This window comes from Cottoperca gobio, chromosome 17, assembly GCF_900634415.1.
Source record: "Cottoperca gobio chromosome 17, fCotGob3.1, whole genome shotgun sequence".
Lineage (NCBI taxonomy): Eukaryota > Metazoa > Chordata > Actinopteri > Perciformes > Bovichtidae > Cottoperca > Cottoperca gobio.
This window is the reverse complement of record NC_041371.1, coordinates 12,438,005-12,464,123: the sequence shown is the minus strand read 5'-3', so window position 1 is coordinate 12,464,123 and position 26,119 is coordinate 12,438,005. Positions and strand designations below refer to the sequence as shown.

The window sequence follows — 26,119 nt, the reverse complement described above, 5'->3', positions numbered from 1 at the left end:
ACCTTAGATGTACTGTTTCAGGTGCAGTCTTTCAGGTATATACACTTGTGTCCCATCCAAATGACCAAAAAAAGGCCACAGCTACATAACTTGACTTGGATCAACACTGGATAATATTTCTAGCAGTTTGTTATCACAATATACTGTCATCCAAGAATAGCCATAGATATGTAGATCAAAGATAAAAACACGTTCCCCCTTTATTTACGCATTAAGGTGACTACTTGAATTTCGCAGGACTAGCAGTGTTGTGGTGGAAGCCTTGAGGTTAAGGAAGAATACTTGAGCCTGGAAAGTTACAAGTTTAAACCCTGGACCATCTGGGAAAATCTGGGTGGGTTAAGGGAATAAGGAAGTCTCTCTCCTCCCTCAACAACACTGTTCGGCTGTGTTTTACATTTAACCACACAAAGAGACAGATGTAGGCTTTAAGGTGTTGAGTTCCATCGGACCATTTTGGACCTCAAACTGCGGTCTACCCAGCTCCAGGACAGCAGCCTTCAATTTCTAGTCCTAGCTCTTAATAACCTCACATAGAGAATAAAGTATTTCTCATTCAGTCTCATTTTACTTTAACTTTTTTGAATTGCTCATCACAAACTCACCTGTGATAAAGTGCATTTATTTCTTATACACTAGACTAATAGCAGTACCCTTTTGCTGAAACAAATTCTGACCTAAAACAGCAATCAAAAATATTTAAATTTAACTAAATGTCTGTGAATTCATTCATCTGAAGGAGGTAACACGATGGTGATTACGCCTGTGGCCCACTGATCAAAGTATCTGCAATATTTAATATATTTGCAGTATTACAAACTGAGTGTCTGTGGTGAATAATGGAAACTTGAATCTCATGTATGGACAACACATCTGATCATGTTAAGATGACGCTATGAACATGTGTGCAGTTACACTTCAGTTGTTTTGGTCAGGAACACCAAATTCTACTTCAGTGGAAGTCCTTATCTACCTCTCTGTGGCTCACCAACACCATGTCCTTTATCAAACTGGAACAATAAGATACTTCAGTAAAGGAAACCTCTCCAATGCTTCAGAATGATGGCAATCCTTCAGAGATTACATTGACATCACTGTTCGATCTCCTCGCCATCTCCGTTCTATCTCTCTGCTTTTCTTTCTTCTTTCTGTCTCTCTCCGTCCTTTCTTTTATTTCGAGCAGGTGTTACTTTATTGATGTCATTAACATGTATCATCTTCTTCTCTTTGTGTGGACAAAAAGGAATGAAAAAAGAGATGTAAGATGTATCATGTAATACATGTGTTGCTCATAATGACATTATTTTTTACATTTACAAATTCCTAATCAATTAATGAATTCAAAAGATAGCAAACATCATCAATGTATTGGTTTTGATCTGTTATAAAATGTGTTTTAGCTGTAGTCTGTAAAAACATTCAGCCTCCCCCCCCTCCCTCGTATAAACTACTAGTGACAGCATTCTACTTGGCCTCTCTCAGAATGCCTCCAGTGAGAGAGTATAGATGATTTACAACATTACTCTTCTCCCCTAGCCTCCTTTTCTCTCTCCCCGCCAATTCTTCTTTGTCATCTCTTTAAGGCCTCTCTTCATTCTTTATAAATTACTTTGTCTCCATCTTTCGCTTTAGTCTTCACTTTGCAGTCTCTGTCAATCAGTCCTGCCACCCCCCCCGCCCGCCTTTCTCTCCCTCTTATCCGAATGATGTCAGTGCTAATTAAAGAGACTCAGTCCCTCGTATATCACGGGGAAAAGTCCTTGAGATTCCAATCAGTAAAGAGAACATTGAATTTCTCTCTCCACATTGAGGCTTGTTTACCCTGATTAAATCACTTACAGATGATCTAAAAATGAGAGGCCCTCGTTTTTTTCCCCTTATAAATATGGGTGTTACTTTGGAGTTTGTTGACGACGTTTGTCCTTCTTTGTAAACAAATTTACCAGAATTACAAACGCAAAATGTGACAACATGTCTCAGAGGATTCAAGTGGTGTGATACCACTTGGAGATGGAGGAAAAAGAGACAGAGGAAGGTCAAGTAAGTTCATCTCGTCTGCGTCTGCGATATGGTGGAACATACGCGCACAAGCAAAGAAAATAAGCTGGTGGATAGAGACTTCGAGAGTCCACGTGTCCATTTGAAGTCTTCCAGTGAACCAGCAATTACCACTAAAATCATAACACAGATGCAGTAGCCATTTGTGTTAACTTCATAGCAACAGCTGCATGATATTATCGTGCACCAGGCAAGTGGGCCCAAAGGCTTCAGGTGAGGATGTTGGGACTAGATGCACAGGGATGGAAAGGGGCTATTTAAAGGATGACAGTCAGCGATGTGGACAGGGGTGCTGACAGAATGGATGGAAAGGTGTTTTTCTTTGTGGGATATCTACAGTAGTTCACCACATTTAATCAGAATCAGATTCAGATCTTTTTTTTCTTTATTGCCATGTAGGTTTACACCTACAAGGAATTTGCTGCGGTTAGTTGGTGCTAATCGTCAAAACTATAAAATGTAGATCAAAAAGCAATTCCATAGATGTTTTTGTGTGGACAGAAGCAATATTACACGATGAGGTGTCCTGATTTACTAGATAATTAACAAGGTAGAAGCTAAAACTCTGTCATGTCACGGCATAGTTCTCTGTCACGATTTAAACCTATTGCCCAAATCAGATTAAGACTTTGATTCGTCCAGCGACAGACTGTGACCAGTGTAGTGAAGGCTTATTATGGACACAAGCTTTGTTATTTATATTTACTGGTCTCAAAAACAACAACAACATATTTGTACGCCTGTCAACCCTCTTTTTCCTGTCATCTTTACCACCTCTCATTTCTTACTCTGTATCAAACAGTTAATTCGAGCAGCTGACCTCAAGCTCTGAAGGAAAGCACCACATCATTTAGTCTCCCCGCTGTGAACATTTCATGAACTTATAATCAACTGCATATCTGAGAAATGACAGGCTTTCTATAATTATATGATTCCACCAATCCAAGTCAAAGGTCACAGAGAAAAGTAATATACTAAAAAGGACCACCGCTTTATGTTCAGATCCAAATGTAATGGCCCAGAAATCAATCACATCAATTTTCTCACTGTTACAACTGAATTGTTCATACAGAGGAGGAGAAATACAGAATGTGTTTGTAGTGTTGAGGGCTGCAGCACATTATCAGCAAGAAGGCAAACACTAAAAGAGGGAGAGGAGCGGGAAAAGATGCACAAGGGTGACTGAGCAGAAGAGAGGCTGCACCCACCATCATTAGCTAATGGACTGCTGAGTAAGTCAGTCAGCTTGAGAGTTAGACCCGATGCCAAAGTGCTCACACAAAGATGGGTTAAGCGTATAAATTTGCCATGAGTATATTTTGCGTCAGCTCTCCATTCTGCTAACAGTCTCAAGTATTACATACAGAAACCATATATACATGTCTGAGCCTGTGTAGCTAATCATTTTATATAAAGGTCACCTCCAGATGTGCTCTTGGCGGCTGATGTAAGAGTCTATCTCAAAATGTTTAGCATTTTATTAAATTAGGGAAATACATCCAGTATATATATATATATATATACACATGTATTTATATATATATATATATATATATATATATATATATACATATATACTGCTGCTAGCAATCTTTATGTCCATCATATTTAAGTACGACTGTTATTTATTTAGTAATAGCTTTTTATGCTACAAAATCTTTAATTTCATTGTCCTGTATATACAGTATATCTCAAAAGTGAGTACACCCTTTAGATTTTTGCAAATATTCTGTTATATCCTTTCAGGGGATAACATTATCCTACTGAAACTTTGATATAACTTAAAGTAGTCAGTGTGCTGCTTGAATAACAGTATAGATTTATTGTCCTTTGAAAATTACTCAGTACACAGCTGTTAATGTCTAAACAGCTGGCAACAAAAGTGAGTACACCCCATAGTGAACATGTCTAAATTGTGCCCAAAGTGTCAATATTTTGTGTGACCACCATTGTTATCTAGCACTGCTTTAACCCTCCTGGGCATGGAATTCACCAGAGCTGCACAGGTTGCTTCTGGAATCTTCTTCCACTCCTCCACGACGACATCACGGAGCGCACGGATGTTGGACACCTTGCACTCCTCCACCTTCCTCTTGAGGATGCCCCACATGTGCTCAATTGGGTTTAGGTCTGGAGACATACTTGGCCAGTCCATCACCTTAACCTTCAGCTTCTTCAGCAAGGCCGTTGTCATCTTGGAGGTGTGTTTAGGGTCATTATCATGTTGGAAAACTGCCCTACGGCCCAGTTTCCGAAGAGAGGGGATCATGCTCTGCTGCAGGATGTCACAGTATATATTGGAATTCATGTGTCCCTCAATGAAATGCAGCCCCCCAGTGCCGGCAGCACTCATGCAGCCCCAGACCATGATGCTGCCACCACCATGCTTGACTGTAGGCAAAACACATTTGTCTTGGTACTCCTCACCAGGGTGCCGCCACACACGCCGGACACCATCTGACCCAAACAGGTTTATTTTGGTCTCATCAGACCACAGGACATGGTTCCAGTAACTCATGTTCTTGGATTCATTGTCTTCAGCAAACTGTTTGCGGGCTTTCTTATGCATCGGTTTCAGAAGGGGCTTCTGTCTGGGGCGACGGCCATACAAACCGATTTGATGCAGTGTGCGGCGTATGGTCTGGGCACTGACAGGCTGACATCCCACTTCTGCAACCTCTGCAGCAATGCTGGAAGCACTCGCACGTCTATTTTTGGAAACCAACCTCTGGATATGACGCTGAGCACGTGGACTCAACTTCTTTGGTCGACCCTGGCGAGGCCTGTTCCGAGTGGAACCTGTCCTGGAAAACCGCTGTATGATCTTAGCCACTGTGCTGCAACTCATTTTCATGGTGTTGGCAATCTTCTTATAGCCAAGGCCATCTTTGTGAAGCGCAATAATCCTTTTTTTCAGCCGCTCAGAGAGTTCCTTGCCATGAGGTGCCATGTTGTCCAGCATTCAGAGAGAATTGTGCCCAAAACACCAAATTTAACAGCCCTGCTTATCATTTACACCTGAATCCTTGTAACACTAACGAGTCACATGACACCAGGGCGGGAAAACAACATCATTGGGCACAATTAGGACATGTTCACTATGGGGTGTACTCACTTTTGTTGCCAGCTGTTTAGACATTAACAGCTGTGTACTGAGTAATTTTCAAAGGACAATAAATCTATACTGTTATTCAAGCAGCACACTGACTACTTTAAGTTATATCAAAGTTTCAGTAGGATAATGTTATCCCCTGAAAGGATATAACAGAATATTTGCAAAAATCTAAAGGGTGTACTCACTTTTGAGATATACTGTAATAATACATTTACATATATATATATACATATAATAATACAAGTTTCTGGAAAATATATTGATAAACTGTTTATTATTTTCTTTATTACCCACATACCACAGTATTAATGGTATGTCAAAAATATGGTATACATCATCATATTGTCCATTCCTCTGCCAAAACCATGAAAATACAGGGTTGCAGAGACGGGATAGGAACATTAAAATAAGAAACTGTGATAACAACAAAGTTTGTTTTCACACCAATGATATTCCTTCATTTTATTGTGGGATGGAGTAAAAGAAAAAGCGCTTGCAATAGAAGCTGCTGCAGTCTATTGAGGTGCCGCCGTGGTGAATGGAAAGCTTCCAGTCATCCCACTGGCCCTTGTTTCCATTATCTAAAAGCCCAGGCTGCTATTATCATTCCTCCATAAGATTGTAATGAGAAGCTGGGGTAAAACCAACAGGCGGATAAGGTAGACCTGCATATAAACCGGTCTAATCTGGACCGCTGGTACTATTTTCTCATAAACAGACTATACAATGTCACATAAAGCTCTCAGTGAGCAACTGACTGAGTGAATGAATGAGTGAGTGAAAACTGTGTGTTAAGATTTTAATTCTACTCATCTTTAAGTAAGTAGAAGATATAAAGTTCCCCTCTAGGTCATATGAGCCATATCATTTTTATGGTCATGTCAATAAACAGCCGTCTGTGGCCTCTCAAGCATGGTTAACTCTGGAGGGAGAAACTCTAATATGAATTCAACAGGGCAGCATTTAGAGGGAGAAAACCTCACTAAACATTGGAGCTAGCATTTGCACTGGGGCCCAATAAGAGTAGCCACTTTTACTGGATATTTTCCAATTTTCTCTTAATTGTGTCTACTCGACATAATTCAGCCCAAGGCTCCCCCAATATCCATAACCATAACCACTTCCCTTCGACCCAACGTTCACGCTCCATCTCAATAAGAGCAGGAATGCGTTAAAACAGAATCTATCCTTCTGCTGCCCCACATAACTATCAATAGCTGCCTTTCAGTCTCACGCGCGCTGCTAGTATTGTCACAGGGTGGGCCGCACATCGAGGCTCCTTACAGGACTTCTAAAAACCTGATACCTGCACACGGTGTGTTGATGTGTGTGCGTATGTACAGTATATATGTTATGACCCAGGTCCTACCCTATGACGTATTGCAACATATAGTGCAGACTTTGTGTAGTCTGCAGCTCCCTCAGTGAGAGAGAAAGCAACCGCAAAATGGTTTGGGATAATATCCCAGTGTAAAACCACACGGTCACAATAATTCCTTTAATAACAACTCTATATAATATTCTGACTCTGCAGAATACAGAGTTACTTCTTTGTATTTGACTTCACACGTATATTTTAAAAATCAACAGCAGGTTAAGCAATGTGTTTGCACCATTTGTTTTGCAGTAAGCTCGTAAGAAAATAAGAAAATAGGTTTTTAAAATTAAGTGTTCATCTGGGAGGGGGGTACATGGAGGTCTAAGGGTGAAGGTGGCTACGCTGACACAGTAGTTGTGCACTGGAGACTTAACAGTTTTCATTGACAGGCCAGTGTGGCTTTATAAAAACATACCGCCATTTAAAAAGGCCATGGGGTCTTGGTAATACACGGCAATAGAACTGTGTGTTTTTCTGTGTGTGGCTAAGCGTGTGAGTCTGAGTGCGTAAGTGAATGGGTAAATGTTGCCGTTCATGTTTGCCCTCTTGCCAGCGTGAAGCAATGAGAGCACAGAAAATGGGAGCCACCAGTGTCCGACTGGGGGCCACCTCCTTTTCCAGCAACAATTCTCTTTTTTTCCAGCTGGCTGGGTCTAGTTTGTATGGCCTAGCTGGAACCCTTTCAGTTCTGTTCCACTTGTCCCCGTGCTGAGCTCCCTGCTCCAGGCTTGCCTGCCACCCCATGAATACCAAGCAGGCATACACACACATGCGTAGAGACACACACAAAATCCAAGCCGGGTCTCTCTCTGCATAGTTGTATTAGGTCAGTCTTTAAGCCTGGCAACCAACCCTTCTGCACATGCATGTGTGTATACAGTAAGTGTCTATGCACGTGGATGTGTGTGTTTAATGTGCGTGTGTAATATAGAATCATTCAGGCTCTGTGATGTTGCTTCACAACTTTAAAAAAGACCACACCAGTGATTTGGAAGTGTTGGACCATTTAGTATAAATTACTTACATTTTATGTTACCGCCAACCAGTTTTTCCACCTTCCAGGCAGACGTTTGTTTCAGTTCATTCTGGGAGAATATGAAACTTGCAGCGAGTATTAATGTCTGTCAATAACTTACAGTGTTAAACAGACAAACACTACAGCCCACTACAGTACTGTGAATACTTTTTCCAGTAATGAGTAATGTAAGGGATTACAACTTTCAGTATTCAGTAACTACATTACAGTTAGTTATCCCAGTGATGATCTGTTACTTTATGTGGACCCGGAGGGAGATTAGCAACAGCTGCTGCGGAAGCTAATGGGGATCCGAAAAAGAATAAAGAATAAATACTTTTGGGGGGATTTGCTTGTTTGCTTGTTTGCCCGCCAGGAGTAGGATGGAGGGATGGTATCAATTGTGTCTGGACTTGTTAGCTTGGTGCAGGATTTTTCACATTCTCTTAACTTAATCAACTGTTATTTCTACCCTCCTTAAAGTAAAGCTGGCCTCTTCACTAAGTCACCATAGTAATCACTAGTCTTTGAGAATAAAATACAATAGTTCATTGAAAGACTGCACTGTACATCAAGTGAAATAAAATAGCCAAGTCAAAGTTATCCACTAACAGCTTACACATTATGGCTTCTACAGTGTTGTCTTACACTTTAAGTCCAGTTCTGGGAACAATTCCAGGGTAGACTTGTCCACAAGTGATCCTATAAAAGACATTAGGAAACAACTGCACCCTACACTTCACCCTATCAACATTTGAAGCATTGTTCTTCTCTTCTCTGGTCCCATATTTAACACAGTTAATCACAGAAAGCCAAGCTGAGTAACTCAAGGTGTATAAATGTATATAAAGAATCATCTTTAACCCGTCATAACCAACTAATGAGATGGAGAGAGGTAGGGTTGAGGATATGAGAGACATAAATTGGGAGAATAAACAGAAATGACAGACTATTCCCACATCTCAGGGAAGTGAAGTCCAGCCACCTACTCAGTAAAGGAGGCCACTAAAGGTAGAGGAAGAACTATCCAGCTCAGGCCCAGGGGAGAGATGTATAAGTGCTCTTATAGATTAATACACAAACATTGAATACGCATGCACTGCGTCGACAACCATGCCTAAAATTCAGATGAGGGAGGGAGATGCAATGGGGACTGAATGCTTGTGAAAATGTTCCTCTTGATGATGTACATAAATCTCTGCTAATCAACTTCTGCTCCATGGTGTATGAGTCACGATACCTTACACCCACATGCATGACCTCACCTTCTATAAAGAAAGAAGGGTATTACTTAAAATGTGAAGACAAAGATCACAGTGTACTGGATTTACAGAAATAGCTGATTGTAGATGGTATCTCAAAGAAAGCAAATGACTGACATGCAAACAGAACTACTCAGTGTGTAACACATCTTATGTGTACTATATATTACTTTTAAAGCAGGGATATGTGTACGATGAGGAAAGTAGTACAGAGATTTGATCTCAAGTTTTACAGACACGGGACCTTGTTTTAAATTGAAAAAGTAAATGCAAATGCCAACTCTAAATGGATTTTTTGTTTATTCAGTATATAGTTTAACTAGAACGCTTGAGGTGAACATAAAGACAAAGATAATCTAAGACAAATTGCTAAACAAAAGCAACATTTTAACTGTAGATTTAACTGCAGTTTTCAGTTTGAAGAAATGACTGGCAGTTGTCCATGAAACTGTCTTTGTGTTGTGAACATCCAACTTAAAATTATTTATAACATAAAACATATGGTAGTACTCACAGCACACTAGAGCACCTAATCTCCATTTTATCCACTACTTTTCTCATTTTCATCATAGTCATTATAGAATGTATAATATCCCCCTACAGTCAGAACCTAAACAACAATGGTAACTTTGAGCTGCCTTGCTATTTTGGAAAATGAGTCTTTCTCTAGCCTCAGCTCTGCCTGCATTTTTTGGAAGAGGCTGAACTTTTTTTTCTATAAACATTGTTTTTCTCTGAATAGTTTCAACACTGTGCAAACATTAATGCCGTGTGCAGGGTTCTTTGTTGCACTAGTGGAAAAAATAGCTCATAACCCACAAGCAGCCTGCAAAACCTTTCCAATCAATACATAGAACATTGCCAAGGTATATGTATGAAACAAAGATGTTAAACAAAAAGGTTTGGACGCTTTTTGCATTCGCCAATGAAGCTGCTGATCTAGTAGTGTGTACTCACCGTGGCGGTGATGAGTGGACCGTGGAGCTGTGCGTAGAGCAGGGCCTCATTAACGTGCCCCCTGACCCCCAGCAAGGCTAGTTCCAGACTGTGGTGCCCAGCCATGGCGTGGGTTAGTTGCTCCAACAGGCTGGTATACCTCCTCCAAGGCTGATCCAGCTCTGACAAGCTGGCCAAGCAGCCTCGCATTACATTCAGACAGTAGCCCACGCAGGGCTTGATAAGTGTCAAGCCTCTGCAGTGGGAGCAATACACCATCTTCACGAGGACCTTCACACACTCTTTGCTCATGTTGACATTTTCGGTGGCATTCATCACCTCCAGACCCTCCTCCAGGGCCAGGCCCAGCTGTCTCCCGGCTCCCAACGCCCCAGCCAGCTCCTGGGCCATGACGTCTGGATGAGGCCCAAAAGGGTTGACATCCTGCCTGATCATACGGAGGCAGTCACCCATTTCACTGCCCATCATCATGCTGCCTTCAATGCCTGGATTGATGAGCCGTGTGTAGACAAGTGGGAAGAGGTTGTTAAAAAATTGGTGAACTGACGCCTCCACCGAGACGTTGGCCCCACGGAGGTAGAGGGACAGTGAGGAGAAGAGTTGGTTAACATGGGGTAGGGCATGGCGGGACACGGATGAGTAGGTTCCCTCCAACAGAGAACTCAGGTGGCCCTGAGAGAATGATAGAAGGTACTGGAACATGTCTGCAAGGAAAGCAAAAGAGACACAAGAGGATTATTGAATGAAATAATTGGTAAGGCATCCAAAAGGCAAACACAAATCCAAATCCTGACTCCTAACCAGCTAAACTTGGATAACATGGTGTAAGAAATCACCCCAATAAGTATGTCTTAAGGAGAGTCTCTGCCTGCCTACAAACAGACAGAGAGAGAGAGAGACAGAGAGAGAGACAGACAGAGAGAGAGAGACAGAGAGAGAGACAGACAGAGACAGACAGAGAGAGAGAGAGAGACAGAGAGAGAGAGAGACAGAGAGAGAGACAGACAGAGACAGACAGAGAGAGAGAGAGAGAGAGAGACAGAGAGAGAGAGAGAGAGAGACAGAGAGAGAGACAGACAGAGACAGACAGAGACAGACATGAGCAGCAATGAGTTTGCATTTTCTGTGACAAATACACTTTATTCCAAATTCTGCAGGGGTCTTTGTCATGTTGCCAGCCTACCACATACACACACACACACACACACACACACACACACACACACACACACACACACACACACACACACACACACACTTGAGTCTTATGTCGTCATTTCCTGGTGAGCAATTGAAGCTGTAAAGCAATCAATGATGTCAGTGCACAGGCTGATTAGTGCCAATGAAGTGCCACTAAGCACCAGGTAAGGTACGTTAACAAGGCGTAAAAAGGGTGAAGTAAAGGGTGGGGGGAAAAAACACACATAAATGACATTTCGAAAAACAGCTTGACTCTTGTCATTTTCGCTCCTTTTTCTCCAAATATACTATACCCCGTCGCCTCTCCCTATTCCATTGCTCACTTATATGCTTTTTAGTTGAAGAGGGGGCTTCTAGAAAATTATGTAAATATTTGATTAATTTAATCAAAAATGATATTAGCATACATGAAGTTACTTCTACCGTACAGCCTAACTCATCCTTTTGTCCCACGAGCTCCTTCACTACCCTGTTTATCATGTAAAACATACATGTGTGTGTGTGTGTGTGTGTGTGTGTGTGTGTGTGTGTGTGTGTGTGTGTGTGTGTGTGTGTGTGTGTGTTTTTGTACGTGTGTATTGGACACACCACTCTCCTCTGGGGTGTGATGTCAGCTTAAAAGCATGACAGGACATGAAGGAGCAGTAGCAACTGTACAGAAATTGAGACAGGAGAAGGAGGAGGGTGCCAACATCGCCCACACACACACACACACACACACACACACACACACACACACACACACACACACACACACACCACTTTAGATTTTAAAAAATATGTTTGCTTGATGTTAACACTTTCATATAAATTCATAAGAGAAACTTACGCATAGTGAATCTATCTCAGCACATTAATAATACCAAAGGAGTATGTGTGTGTGTTTGTGTGTGTGCCTGTGTGTGTCCAGCCCCTCCTACCTCACAGACAGAAGGATAACAACAGTCATGTCCTCCTCAACAGCTGCACTAATATGACCGCTGTCTGTGACACACGGGGACTCCCCACTGGCCAGCAAAAGGCACATCTCATTTATAATGCACCAGAAAGCACCATCGTCATGATCAGACCTGCTCCTGCACGCATGACATTAGAAGTTGTAACTGAAATGAAATGAGTTTCAAAGAGCGTGACTGCGTGCGAATGAAATAAAGCAGACAGACATGACAAAGTCTGTCTGTTCACAAAATGACAAACACAAAAAGGAAAGGAATGAGCAAAAACAGGATTCGATTTGCAGAGAAGTTACAGTTTTATTTCCACTTGTGTTTCCTAAGCCCATGGGGCTGCAGAGTAGGTGCCAGTGTGAGGTCTGCCTGCTTGCCTTCCAGTCAGATATTTACACCACAAGATGTACCCACAGGCTGAAGTTACATGACATTACATAATGTTATTATAAAATGATCATGCTCAGAAATATCAGGGTTTAATCTTACTCTCTGTAGACCACGGTGGGAGCACAACAAAACTACTCTACACAACAAGAAAGGCAAGTTTTCTCAAGAAGACTAATTAAAAAAAACTCAGTCTTATGCTTCTCAAGAGCACCATTTAGATATTTCAAAGGTTTTCTGACGGGATCATTAAATCCTCAAAACATTCCGTACTTGTTAAAAAATTGTATTTTTATTTGCCAAGAGAGTGACACAGAGAGAACACGAAAGAGGAAAAAAGGGAAGGGTGGGAGGCCGCCAGGAAAAATGGAATAAAAAGAAGCGACTGAACTTTTGAGCAAGTAAAAACAACTACTGTAAAAGTGGACTCCACCTTGAGATCATGCTCTGACATCTGGATTCATTTGGCCCCTGGGTCCGGAGCACTTCCCCGTGTCTCCATGGCTGTTACTTCAAACATTCTCTGAATATACAGAAATAGGACGAGAGTACACCTTTCTTCCTCTCCACACGTCCTCTATAGCAAACAAAAAACTTGATCCCATGATTCACTTATTTTCAACATCAGTTATTTTCTGTTCTCAATCAAGTCATCTCCCACGCTCAAATGTATTCGGTTTCTCATTGACTGATACATCAAGTACAGTCGATGTGGGTTTCTCTGCACTTTCCAGTACTGAGAAACATGATGATAACAAAAGAACAAGAAACCAGAAGCTTTTTAAGTCCTAACTACCATTGCATGATAGTCAATTGGGTTTGATTGTTCTGGCTGACCACAGTGTCTGATTCTGGACTTGACCACACTCCATTCAGACACACAGTCGTGGGTGGCTATCATTACCATGTCGCCTTTTGGGAAATGAAGTCTGGCTAGCTTGAGGCTGTTTTGCATGGAACAATTATCTTTAATTTCCAAGGAAGTCCTAAAAACTCTGAAATTCAGAACACATAATTGTCAAGCTAACTATACAGGAATAAAGGAACAGGCTTGCTTTGTCTGTGGCCTTGTGGGGCTAATCGGACATGCTCTCTGCTCGGAATAAACAAGGTATTACACGGATAAAAAAGCAACAGTGGCAAAGCAGACGAGGCCTTTGTCCAGCAGAAGCCTAAACTGAGTATGTATTATAACTCTGGGATCGGATTATATACCATACCATATCTTTCCACTAATGCTATGCCAAGACCACTCTCTGAGATCACTGGGTTTAATCATAAGAAGCTATTTCCACTTTACATTCTGCATGGCAGCCCAGTGTTTTACTGGCACAATTAGCGTCACCATGGTGAAGCTGCCACAATAACAGAGTCAGAATAAGCACAGTGGCAGCGCTACGATTTAAGTCACAACTATAGTGTTTTCCGCCATTGCTACCCAGCAGTCCCTGATTTCTAAGCTACTCTGACACTGACAGAGATGCATGTATGTGTGTGTACTTAAAACAGTCTGAGTAACTGTTTAAGGCCAAGGCTTCATAGCTGTGTTGCCAAAATCGCAGTACAGAGACCAACCTGGTTAGTGTGTATACAGGGGTTGCACAGACAGACTATACTACATTATCAGTAGTACCAGTAGTAGTAGCAGTAGCAGTTATTGTTCCAGTAATTGTAGTAAGTTGCGGTAAGTTATTTGTTAATTATTATTTAAAGCCCCTATGTGTAGAACTTGAACATTTCTGACTTTGGTGACTCCTAGTGGTGGTCTCAAAAGACATTATGGCAGAAGGCAATGCCTTCCTCAAAGCAAGAGCACAGTTATGTCAGTTACACAAGTCTGCAGTCTTTACAGTATGGCAGGCCAGAAGCTCCGCAGTGTGGCTAAGCTTCACATAAAAATATATATGTTCTCTTTATTTACCTTGTAGCACCATTTAAACCAAAATGAATCATAGCCTGTCTTGTGTGCATTGCACTGAACAATTATGAGCCTTTGATACTTCTGTAAAATCCTGGAAATGCATTTTGTCCCATTAGATATAGATATGAAATGTTTTCGAATGTGGCCTTTTGTGTGATCAGAAAGGCGTGACTTTTTCCTCTATGAAATGGTCCATCAAGTTCTTATTGTAGTGCAATTAAACATTTGCTTTTTAATATACAATTAAACAAACAAAATGTTTGAACTAAGGTTAGCTACAGTATATCAGATGATGGTTAAACTGTATCAACAAGGTGTTGAGTTGATTTCAAATTGATGAAAACATTTTTGATTGAAAGAAATAGAAAATTGTTCATTGTGGCCCTGGAACCTTTCCTGTCCTAACCCAGTTGCATAGCCCTGAGTTATAGGGTTCAACTGTTACTGTGTCATAAGTGAGACCGCATCTTTTAATACGTGCAAGTATGAGTGCATGTATAGTATGTCTGTATTTTTAAGTACGTGCATGTAGGCCTGTAGAGGTGGGTGTACATATGTGCATGCTTAAAGATGTGGTAATATTGTGATAATGAGGTAGGAGACACTGTGCTCATACCGTGGAGCCGTGGGCCCTTCCTATCTTGGCGATCAATCCTTACTGGACCTCACCAACCATCTTCTCAGGCAAAGCATTTTAATCCTACCACAGGCTTGGGTTTCAGACAGGTCACCACACAGATATATGACATAGTGACACATGTGTAGATTACATATCCTTGTTTTAATTAGTAGAAATACAGTACATAAGGCAATCTCACACTCAGCACTGGTCATCTTAGGTTACAGGAGGGAGCTGCAATGTCATCCAATCTCCCAGCCCCTAACCTTTCAGCAAACAGTTTAATGGTAATAAACTATTAATAAGTCAATGAATCAATCTGTTGATTCATCATACTTGTGTGGTAAAATCACATGTCTAAAGTCTAAAGTGGGAGCAAGACTCATCTGTCAGACAACAGGCACACAGACATGCAGTTCACGCAAGTTTGACCTGCAAGAACTGTGGGGGGGGGGGTTTGGCAGGAGTGCCAAACCCTGTGACTCCATAAGTCCCTTAGCACCCCATATGCAATCCTTGTGTGCACAGATTTCAGCGAACCCTGGCCCAAAATCCCAACGTTCTTGTCTTGTCCTATCAAGGGGCTAACAGGTGGGATAATCAGCTTGAGATGGTGGAGACAAGGGGGGTGGGGGGTGGGTGTAATTGAAAAGGCAGCCCGGCTATATCAAAACTCTGAAACATAAACAATTCCACAGATGCCAGGGGCATTCGGGTGCACTGGGCTTCAATGTAGTGTGGGAAGAGGAGTGGCGGTGGAGATTGGACAGGAGGGGGATCACTGCTCTCTGCTCTGGCCAAAGTAGGGAAACATGATCGAAGGCGGGGGAATGAGCAGAGGAGAGAAGGACGGGGACAGACGAGACAGAGCACAGGGGCAGTGGGAAGATCAGGGGAGGGAGGGAGGGTTGTTCAAATGGCTAATGCCATAAAGGGGAGAAGTGGAGGGGCAGCATGAGGGCAGACTGTTGACAGGCTGATGGACAGCACCTCTGGTCCTTCACATTAAGGGGGCCACAGGTCTATAGTGACCCCCTATTTCTCTCTTGTTTATTGGTATATAAATCACAGTGTCTCGTTTGATATAGTGTAGTGCTAAGGAGCAGCACAGTGTCATACACAAAAAGTATTTGCACTCAGTGATAACTACTTAAAGCTACAACTAAAAGTATGCCAGTTGCACAAGTAGGAATGCATGAGCATGAGCAGTCTTATTGCACATACAGTATGTAAGTCTATATCATTTTTACACCTTAGAGAAACTGCTACACACATTTTACTCTCGAGATTGAGTTGTAAAGAATTGGTCCGATCTGCAGAGTGGAGAAAAGTAGAACATGCACATCCAAAAAAGGACTGGAAAGAAAGAATTGTAATAACAATTATATTCAATGCAACTGCAAATCAGCTGCCAGTGACTTATTACTGTACAGCAGACTGGAATATTAATATGTGAATCTAAATAGAATAGTGGCATTTCCTCCAAAACCTTGTTACATTGATGACAGCCTGTGTTTTTTTATAAACAAAAAAGCTTTGTCAAGGTAACGACCCATTACATAAGTGGAAACTGATGATGACTAAAGACGGCCGGAGAAAGAGACTGGACTCCAGATTTTCATGAAAAGAGAAAAGAAACATTTAGGCTAACATGAAACAGACTCTGAAACTGACTGAGGTGTGAAAGGAATCCAAGATGAAAGGGAGTCTAATGAAATATGTTCCACTTTCCTTAGCAGGTGTGGCCCATTTTCATTTTTCAGCTTCAATATGAATCGTTCATACACAGGTTTCAACTATGAGCCAAAACCACTCTTTGATAAGGCCTAAGCCCCTATCCTTATGCCATTAAAACAACACAAAAACGTTTTAATCCATTTTGTGGGCTGAAAGGAAAATACTAAATAATCAAGATAAATTCATAAAAATATTTATAAAAGGAGAAATTCCATCATTAGTTCCAGCATTAAGACTTTGCCAGAGATAGACTCCGTTGTGGATGAATTAAGAGCAGACTGTCTGTCAGTCGGTTCATTTTGGCAGACAATACAGATATCATAATCCATCATAGATCGTACAAACAAGACTCGGCTGGGCAGGTTCAGAACGATATCTTTTTTTTTTTGCCATTTCTCTCATTTAATGTACCTCCTACTCTGGAATACAATGGATGAATGACTGTAGGATTTGTGAATTAAGCCTTTGGGGACTCCTTAATGGTGCGCTCAGAGCCATAGAGGCGAGCAGGAGGAAGGAGAGGAAGCAGAGAAGTGTCCAACACAGGGCGTAATGAGGAAAGTGGGTTGACTTGAATGAGGGAGTGATGAAGTGAGTTGGTGGTTAGACACGGAAGATGGAAAGCCAACTCCAACCTACTTTGGGCCCAAGTTACAGTGTGAGTCACAAAACAGAGGTATGTACATCACGACGCTCATCCACTTATGCATTAAAAGCACATATTAAGTACACACCCAGATCTCCCACAGGCGTCGGATGGAAACATTTCTCCCTCACAGACATGCAAGTCTGGCCAATTTAGGATGTTCAACCCTTCTTTTCCTCACGCTATGTCTTACCAATACTCCCTCAGTTCTCCAAGCATGACCGTATTTTGGTCAAAATCCACCAGCATTTCCCTTAAGAATATCTCATTCATAAACTGCACGAAGGTAGATGTGACAATTTCACCAGACAGGGAAGAAGTCTGTCAATTATGATGGTTATCTGATATTTTCTGATCAAGATTTTGACAGCCAGCTGCTATACACAAACAGATCTATATCTCCGACTTATACACATACCCACGCACACAAACACACACACGCGCAGAACATTTTTATAGCTTGTGGAATCAACATCGACACAGGAAAAGGCCAGGCTGGACCGATCAGCAGCAATAGAGACAAATCCCATCAGCCAGCCAGACAGATTGTGTTCCAGAAAAGCCAAATTCTCTTGGACAAAGAACAAGCCCTGGGAGATGCGACTTTGTCTGAGATTACAGAGAAACTTCCTTGGACATCAAGCTTATTATGCTCATACGATAGTAGTGAGATTCATGAAGCTTAGTCTACAGCAAGAGTGTTTGTTGAGGCTAGCTGAAAGGCAGCATCAAAAATAGTGTTTGAAAAGAAATGTCAGAAAATCATTGCATGAGGTGGTATTGGCGAGAAATAAAGGGGTATTTATCTCAGTTTCATTTCAGCTTGTATGTCAAATTATGGCTGTGGAGACTGGCGGCAGGCTAGTCTACAAAGAACTCCTATTTGTTTAGGCTTTGGATGCAATATTGGGGAGCATGGATGACTGGTGAGGGAGACTGAGGCTGCTGGGGAGCAGAATAACAACGACGGAGAAAAATGAAAGGAGACTTTTGGGGTGAAGAAGAAGATGGAGAAGAATGTTGTGTTTATAGGTCAATTCTGTGGAGCGCACTCTTGGCAACTGGGTTATTTTTGAGACATGAGGGCTCCCTGCAGCGCACCTAGAACCATCATGCTCTTGTTAAGCAACCAATGCTGGCAAAGCATGGAACACAGACAGAGAGACGCCCAGGAAGAAAGAGGGAGTTTTCTGAGAGCAGCAGTACATAGTGAATCTGCAGGGCAAAAAGCTGTTGATTTAACGTTCTTTGAAAAGGCAGACCACATTACACACACACCTGATAAACAACATTCAAACACACCTGTGCACGCTTCACTGAAACTTAGGTAACCATGAGATCTAAGTCCCATTTTTCTGTTCTCCCTCTTTAGGCCTTATTCCCCACTTCTCTTGATTCTCACATTGTCATGCTTAGGTGAGAAGGGCAGATGAAAAGCAGAGGTAATTAGGGAAGCTTTGAGTGTGACTTTATGACTGTGAGAGGCTCTGAGCTTTTCCCCTCCCTCCCCCCTCGTTCCCTTTGTTCTTTCCCCCCTTTTCCCAGCGAGCCTAAGTCCTGCAAACTCTGAGGGATACACATCCTGCCCTTATGTGTCATGTCTACTCAAGAGACTCAAGAGGCCGTAGATAAAAACACAAAAATACTTAGGACACACTCACATGTACACACTCAAATACGCAATATATTCGCTCCCACTATTAGGTCCATAAACACATTTCCACTCCTCCCTGTATGATTAAATGAGACGTGTAGGGATGGATTCCGGATATCCTCCCTAATTTGAGCATGAGCTCATGGTGCAGCGCAATGTCATCCTGTGTCCAAGCATCAGCCTCTAGAGCAATAACCCTGTCGGTCAAAACATCTGCAGAGAAAAATACATGCAGACATGAAGTGAGAGGGAAAAAAATAAATAATGATGTGAGAGAACGGGCTAAAAAGATCACAAGCAAAATGGGTGAGAGAACTTTCAGACAAATGAAGAGAGATTGCAATATAGATAGAGGGATTTTCATTTTACGAAAGAATGAATATAGGCGACCGCAGCCAAGTGATTCATCATTCCTATCACTTGCACACACACTCATAGACATGCAGACACACACATGACCACACAAACACACATAAATCATCACTTTTTAATCAGTAAGACAGTTGCCTTAACATAGGGTGTGTTGAATAAGCCACCCAGGATGATCCTGACAGTGAAGACAGCATAAGAATCTTCTCGATATGATAGGCTAGATATCCTTGTCTATCCGCCTATGCCTAAAGGGGAATGAGAGACCGCGGTGCAAAGAGCAACAGACATGGAGAATACAGTCTACTGTAACCAAACAGGCAATCAGGGAGTCTGCACATTTCCAACAGTCAGTGAGACAATTACAGTAGGTTGAACTCAGCCACCTGGGAAAGCCTGAGGACACTAACAGTCACAGGTGGAGACGCACCAACAAACTATACAGTCAGTGTTCTGCATTCTACCATCAGCTGCTGAGGCCCCCAAGTATTCCTGTGCCTCAGGTTGTGGATTTGATCACTTTGTCTCTTGCATACACTCATGAACATGCTGTCTCGCAGGACAAGGGGAGGGGGGGGGGTCGGGAGAGTTCCTGGATGATGAGACAAGGATCAACTAATTATGTCGCCTCAATGACGAAAGGCATTGTCCTTGCCATGGTCTCTTTCTCTCTTCTGTCTCTGTCTCTCTCGTTCTTTCTCATCTCTTCTCGTCCTTTCACTGAAGGGCACCTAAAGTTTTAAACGAGATGCACTTTCCTTGATGATAGAGAGATATCTGGGCCAGCAGAATACATTTATCTGGAAAGCATTTGTCAACTCCTGTGAGGACAAGTTTAACCCTGAGGTGGTCGTGGTGACTTATAAAGGTGGTAGATATTGTACATGCTCACATGTCTTTTTGTATACATGTATGCGCACACACACAATGATCAAAATGCACATGAACAAAATGCTCAGTTCACACACACACACACACACACACACACACACACACACACACACACACACACACACACACACACACACATACACACACACACACACACATGGCCTTTAGCTGTGGGCTCATATCGGTGACACTAGTGATCAAAAGTGTCAGCATTTTCTTGACATCTGCTCCCCAGCAGTGTGAGTACATAGTATATCCAGATACTTACTCTCTTGCTCATCATTCCCACCTGTCATGCAAACACGCTAACAAACGATTTGGATTGCATGCGCAACAATTTGCCAACAAGAGATTGCTGCATATTGGACTGAACGAGTAATTTATATGAGGGTTTGTTGGAACTGATTAAAAGTAAGGCTCTAACCCAACAGCTCTACTGATTAACGAGTAGCATGGGCGAACAGACATACAAAGAATCTAGTGGCAAATCCATCTGTTTAACTTTTTCCTAGCCAAATAGAAGGCCACAGAGAGACGTGCAGCTAGTAAGATTACTCCAGATCTGATTGGCTAGAACAGGCTGAAAGGCCAAAGCCCTTGATGGCAGCTCTAAACTGGCCCAACTTAGACTGGGGTATGTGGTTAACACCTATCCACCAGCAGGCCCCAACACTCATTACCTGTCTGTTTGTTTGTGTCTGTGTGAATGAGAGAGGGTTATCTATGTGTGAGTTTTGGGAAAGTTCAATGGTAAGAGGAAAAATGGAGAAGAGGATATACTACGGGGGAAGGAGGCTGTTACATAAGAAGATGTAACCTGCCTGCATGACTTAGGGTGCGGCAGCCGCAGGGTAAAAGTGGACGTCATTATCTGGACAATCCCAAACAATTATTGGTTCTGTTTTCACTAGAAAGCTTTTGTTAATGCAACATACAATTAAAGCTGTTACTAATACATTATCAGAAACATCAGCGGAAGACCCTCTCCACATTAATAAATGTGGTCTGTGTTTATGGGGTCATACTCATGACATGACAACTCCCACACAAGACAAAGCACAGTAGGACCTTTAGGGCTGTCAAAACAAAGGCAGGCCAAAGAAAACACACACACACACACACACACACACACACACACTCACACACACACCATCTCCTTTCTAATGGGCTTGTCCTTTTGGCTATCAGCAGGAGTGATTTTGAGTTAAAACAATAAAAATTACAGTGGATAAAGAAAACACACACATAAAGGACTTGTAGTTATAAGATTTGCGGTATGACTTGAATGACGGAGAGATGAAAAGCTGTAGAGAAAATAATGGCCACATCATGAAAGAATTATCCAATAAACGGATTAACAGCTTTTAGCTTTTTAGCATGTAGTCAAGTGGCTCAGTGGTAAACTGCATGTGCTGCAATTGGAAAGACACTGTACAAACAAAAAGGGGTAGGAGAAGAAAGCTACCCACAAACAATTTTCCACCAATGTTCCAGCGTGTGAATAACAGTACCAAGGCTAACAGCCAAAATCATATTCTCATTACTTCATGCGGTATATGAGCCACTTGCTACTTCACATTCCACTTGAGGCAGTCAGACAGCACAGAGACTGTCCTTAGAAGGCCTTGTAAATTGAGGGCTAGTGACATCAGAATTCTTTCGGCACCACCATACTCCAGTTTCTATTGTTAATTTTCCATCTTGGCCTTTTCTGGATATGTTGAACACCTGATCGTCATACTCCAAACAGGCTCAGACATGAGGTAAGAAGGGAAAGATCTTAATGATGATGAAAAGGACAAATATCAGAATGACGACTTGGTACATGGTAACTGATATTCATGTAACCTGCTTGTAAAACAACTGAAAGATATCTCCATCATTCTGTGAACTTGTGCTTTAGTACGTTGTGACACTATGTGACGGTGTATATCCTTTCCGGATGACACAAGTTAAACATGACAGTAATCATTTCCATGACAACACCGTCTGAAAATAATCCATTCTCCATGACCGTTCCCAAAAACAGTTTAATTCTCTATAACAACATTTGTCCACATATGATATGAGTTGGACACCAACATCCACATCCATCATAAAATAGCACTTGGCCAACATGGCGTCTAAGCAGTCCATTGTCTTATAAAACTAATTGCACGGTACCAAAATTCCTGTAACACTAAAAACATCCAAAGCATGTCTCCCGCCCTCTGTGGGATTGTGTTTGGAGGTTTTGGGGAGGACACACTTGATCTATTTTGGAAAATATTTAATTTAAATGACACTGCAATCACTCGAGGAAGAGGAAGGACAAGCTTGGTCAAATAGTGGGCTGCTTGATTCAGTTGGGCGTAGTACAAAACCCTTTGGCAGACAAGACCTAGCTGAAACAGGCTTTGTGTCTGCAGCAGGGGCTTGTTTATTCGGCACTCAGAAATCTGAACTGACCAGGCTACCAAAGAAGCATCACAACCAAGAAATACACCCGAAAATAAAAACCAGACAAGCAAACAAAATTTGTTTCACTTTCCAAAACTACTGTAATTTGTTCAAGGGTTCCAGTAATTGTGTTGCTGTCCTGACAGGAGGGTAATATAATGACAAAGCAGACCATCTTCCACCAGACTGAGAAAAAGGCCTCTATACCCTCATTTCCCCATTTACCCTCAGTGATCCCTCTCCACAGTTCTGTTGCTGCCAAACCCGCAGAAGAAGGGAAGGAGAGGGGGAGTGAAGCCATGCCCATTTCCTGAGTTGCACACTTGCCTGCCTCCAGCTACAGTGACCTTAGGGAACTAAGTAAAAACTTTGTTTTACCAAATATTGGACAAATAAATATTCTTTGGAAGCAAGAAAACAAACAGAGTATTTTTGTTTGTATTGCTTAATATTGGATTCAAATAAGGGGCATAAGTTTCATTTCAGGTCAGCATGAAGCAAGGTCAAGTTTTTAAATGAACTACTTTGCAGAAGCTAGCATTCTAGGGTATCAGTCCCATGTACTGGTACAGTAGCGACAGGATGTACCAGATAGCTCACCAAGCACGCAACATCTCTTTCCATCAACAACTCATCCAACCAAAGGTTGGCCCCTTTGTCCCAGCACTTACCCTGGAAGGCATCCGAGTGGCCGGAGATGAGGTGCTCAAGCTCATAGCTGTAGGACTGAATATTGTGGAGGGTTTCTCTCTTTACAGCCAACTGGTAGCTCTCCTCCATCTTCCGGGTGCAGCAGGATGGACCCTGGTGCTTGCAAACCAACAGATCCACATCTAGGAAAGTCAAGCAGAAAAAAACAGCATATCCTTTAATTAATCAGCATTTATCTTTCTTTTTCATTTTTAAGTCTGCTGGTAACATAAAAAGAATATCACAGGAAATGGAAGTAAGGCAGAATTTAGGCATCTCAGTTTGTATTAGATAAGATAACGTCTTTTATCCTGTGACATAGATATATGATTCTACACTGCTGTGCAAATATGTGTGAGTATATGTATAGTGTCCTGAGTATGCACATAGATAGACAGGCTATAACTCCATAACTCCATTGGGAGACAGAGGAGGCACCATGGGAGGGTGAGAAAGTAGACCAAGAATACATCCACGCTTCCTGCTAAAAATACTGTCCCTGCTAAATATATAAATATATTTTGCTCATACAATTGCACACATATCTTCCAAGACATATATTTGTACTTGTATGTATACTGTATGTCCCATAAAAACGCATGCATGCACTCGCATTTTGAAATGCGAACAGACTAAATTTACTTACCTTAAAACAAACACACACACAAAGTAATTTGTGTGAAATCATCTTGAATGCTAGACAGTCAATAGCCATAATATTGCGGTTAAAAACAACCACATGCATGCAATGACCTAACTGCAAATACTATGATCCAAAGAACAGCTCAATCAGGCACAATTACATCAGCGGTCCACCCTGTCCTGCCAGTGTCACCTGCTTCTCACCATCGCTACACATATAAACACTGTAATGACATCACTGAGGCGGGTCACAATTAGCATGGGCTATTAAAATGGTCCTTTCCCACACATTTCCTTAAACAGGGACATTTCCATAATGCTGAAGTCTGATATGATAACTCATTTTACAGGGGGAAGGGCTTGACGGGGGTGGCTGGAGGCAGGTGTTGTAACCAGAGCCTAAAGCATGGCCTTAGGACAGACCGCAAGACCAGTGCCTCACTGTTCAAATCCCTCCATGAAACACAATAGGGTTGCATTCTCAATCCCTCTTTCCCTTTCTGCTCCCTCGCTCCCATTTGCCTGGCATATCCCAGTGAGGCCTGGGTGTCTCTTAATTACCCAGTGAGGCTCCATTTGTTCCCATCCCAAAGCCAGACGAGTGAAGTCATAACTGGCTGTCCTGCCCCTTACAGCTCATTATCTCCATCTCCATACTGTCTCCATGGTATACTGTTATGGCAAAGTCGTATCCTGGTTTTTGTGTGTTGAGGGATACCACTTTATGTTGCTTACCCTAACCATCAATGTATAAAGTATATATATGACAAAATACAATGCTACGCTCTTGTTTTGGGCTACATCTGCTACTCGATGTACCTCCTACCAGGTTTTGAAATGTTATTGATGAGTGTGATATAAATAAGAAATCAGTTTTAACATACAAACTATGAATATTTACAGGTCTAAACCCACATTAACATGAACTTTTAAATAGAACAAGTGTTAATGACATCTCCCAATGCATGACTGGTGCTTGTTTTGTTTTTTATGTGATTTTTTAAATAGTGTCTGTCTCTTCTTTTATGCGGCTGTCTTGACCAGGACTCCATTGTAAAAGAGATCCTTAATCTCAATTGGAATATACCTGGTAAAATAAAATAAATAAAATGACCTCACAGGTCAATTTAGAAGTAATTCCAAAAGAAATCTGGGTATATCAGTTCTAAATCTATGTCTTTGACCTAGGTCACAAAGACATGCTGCTGGCGGTCTATTTCATTCTGGGGTTAAATGCCATCATACTTTGACCATCTGATTTAGTGACACCCAGTTTATGAAATGGATCTCTTTTAATATGACCTCACCAACCAATAGAAGCAATCCAAGAATATGTCCAGTACTTTTACTGGGTAAGTGCAACTGTGCAGCACAGATTAGGTATAAGAGATGGGTTGTCTGGTTAGAATTACATGCAACAACAAACTATAAATGTCTTTCCTAGAAGTTAGATTGTCAAACAATTCATATTGTTGAGATGTCCACCAACTACTAAAAAGAAATAAGTACATGTTTGTCATTAAATAAATCAATAAATATCAGTGTTTAAATAATCTAATTCGTAACACATACCTATAACAAGCTAGACCGGTTCTCTCATGATAGTGATTAAGTCTTAATGTGAAACTCTTAGCTAGACATTCTAAGTGCCATTTAGTAGAGCCCTTGGTAAAGCAAATTAATGTGTTAATTGAGCTCCTGGGAAGCTGTAGGCCACATGGGAAGCATGTGCCACTTGTCAGATATCCATTGCCTGTTGAAAGCATGATATATTGTTTTAGTTCTGTTTTAAGGTTGTCATTTCACCATATTTGGTGTGTGTCCTCTCTCCTCTTCTGTCCCTGACCTCCTCACTGGCTGGCTCTTTCTCTCCTTTGTGTTTGTGTGTTATCTGTGATATGAAACTAATATCCAGGGACTCACAGTGGAATCCAGCCTGGCCTCTCCGTCCCTTGCGAGTAGCTGCATGGAGTAAGTGATACTCAGAAAGACTTTGGCTGTTAAAGCCACCACAGCAGTGAGGACAGGCTGACTGCGTCACAAATACTGTATACCACACCACTTTCTGGAATCATTAGAAGCTATTACTCACTATTTGCATAAACATATTGATGAGTCTGCTTAGAAAATATTTTATATGCGTACAGTATATTAACAAACAGCAATTTAGTTGCTTCTGCCTGAAGCGTAAA

General features: G+C 41.7%; 1 protein-coding gene across 3 annotated transcripts in view; it reads right to left on the bottom strand.

Annotated features, from left to right (window-relative positions):
• gpc5c (glypican 5c) overlaps positions 1–26,119 on the bottom strand; it is a 106,556-nt gene that overhangs the window by 71,441 nt on the left and 8,996 nt on the right. For all 3 annotated transcript variants that reach the window (XM_029454136.1, XM_029454137.1, XM_029454138.1), the window contains exons 2-3: positions 23,267–23,428; positions 9,786–10,489 (exon numbers count right to left, since the gene is read on the bottom strand). In XM_029454136.1, the coding sequence (XP_029309996.1) occupies positions 9,786–10,489; positions 23,267–23,428 (866 nt within the window). The remainder of the gene's footprint in view (positions 1–9,785; positions 10,490–23,266; positions 23,429–26,119) is intronic.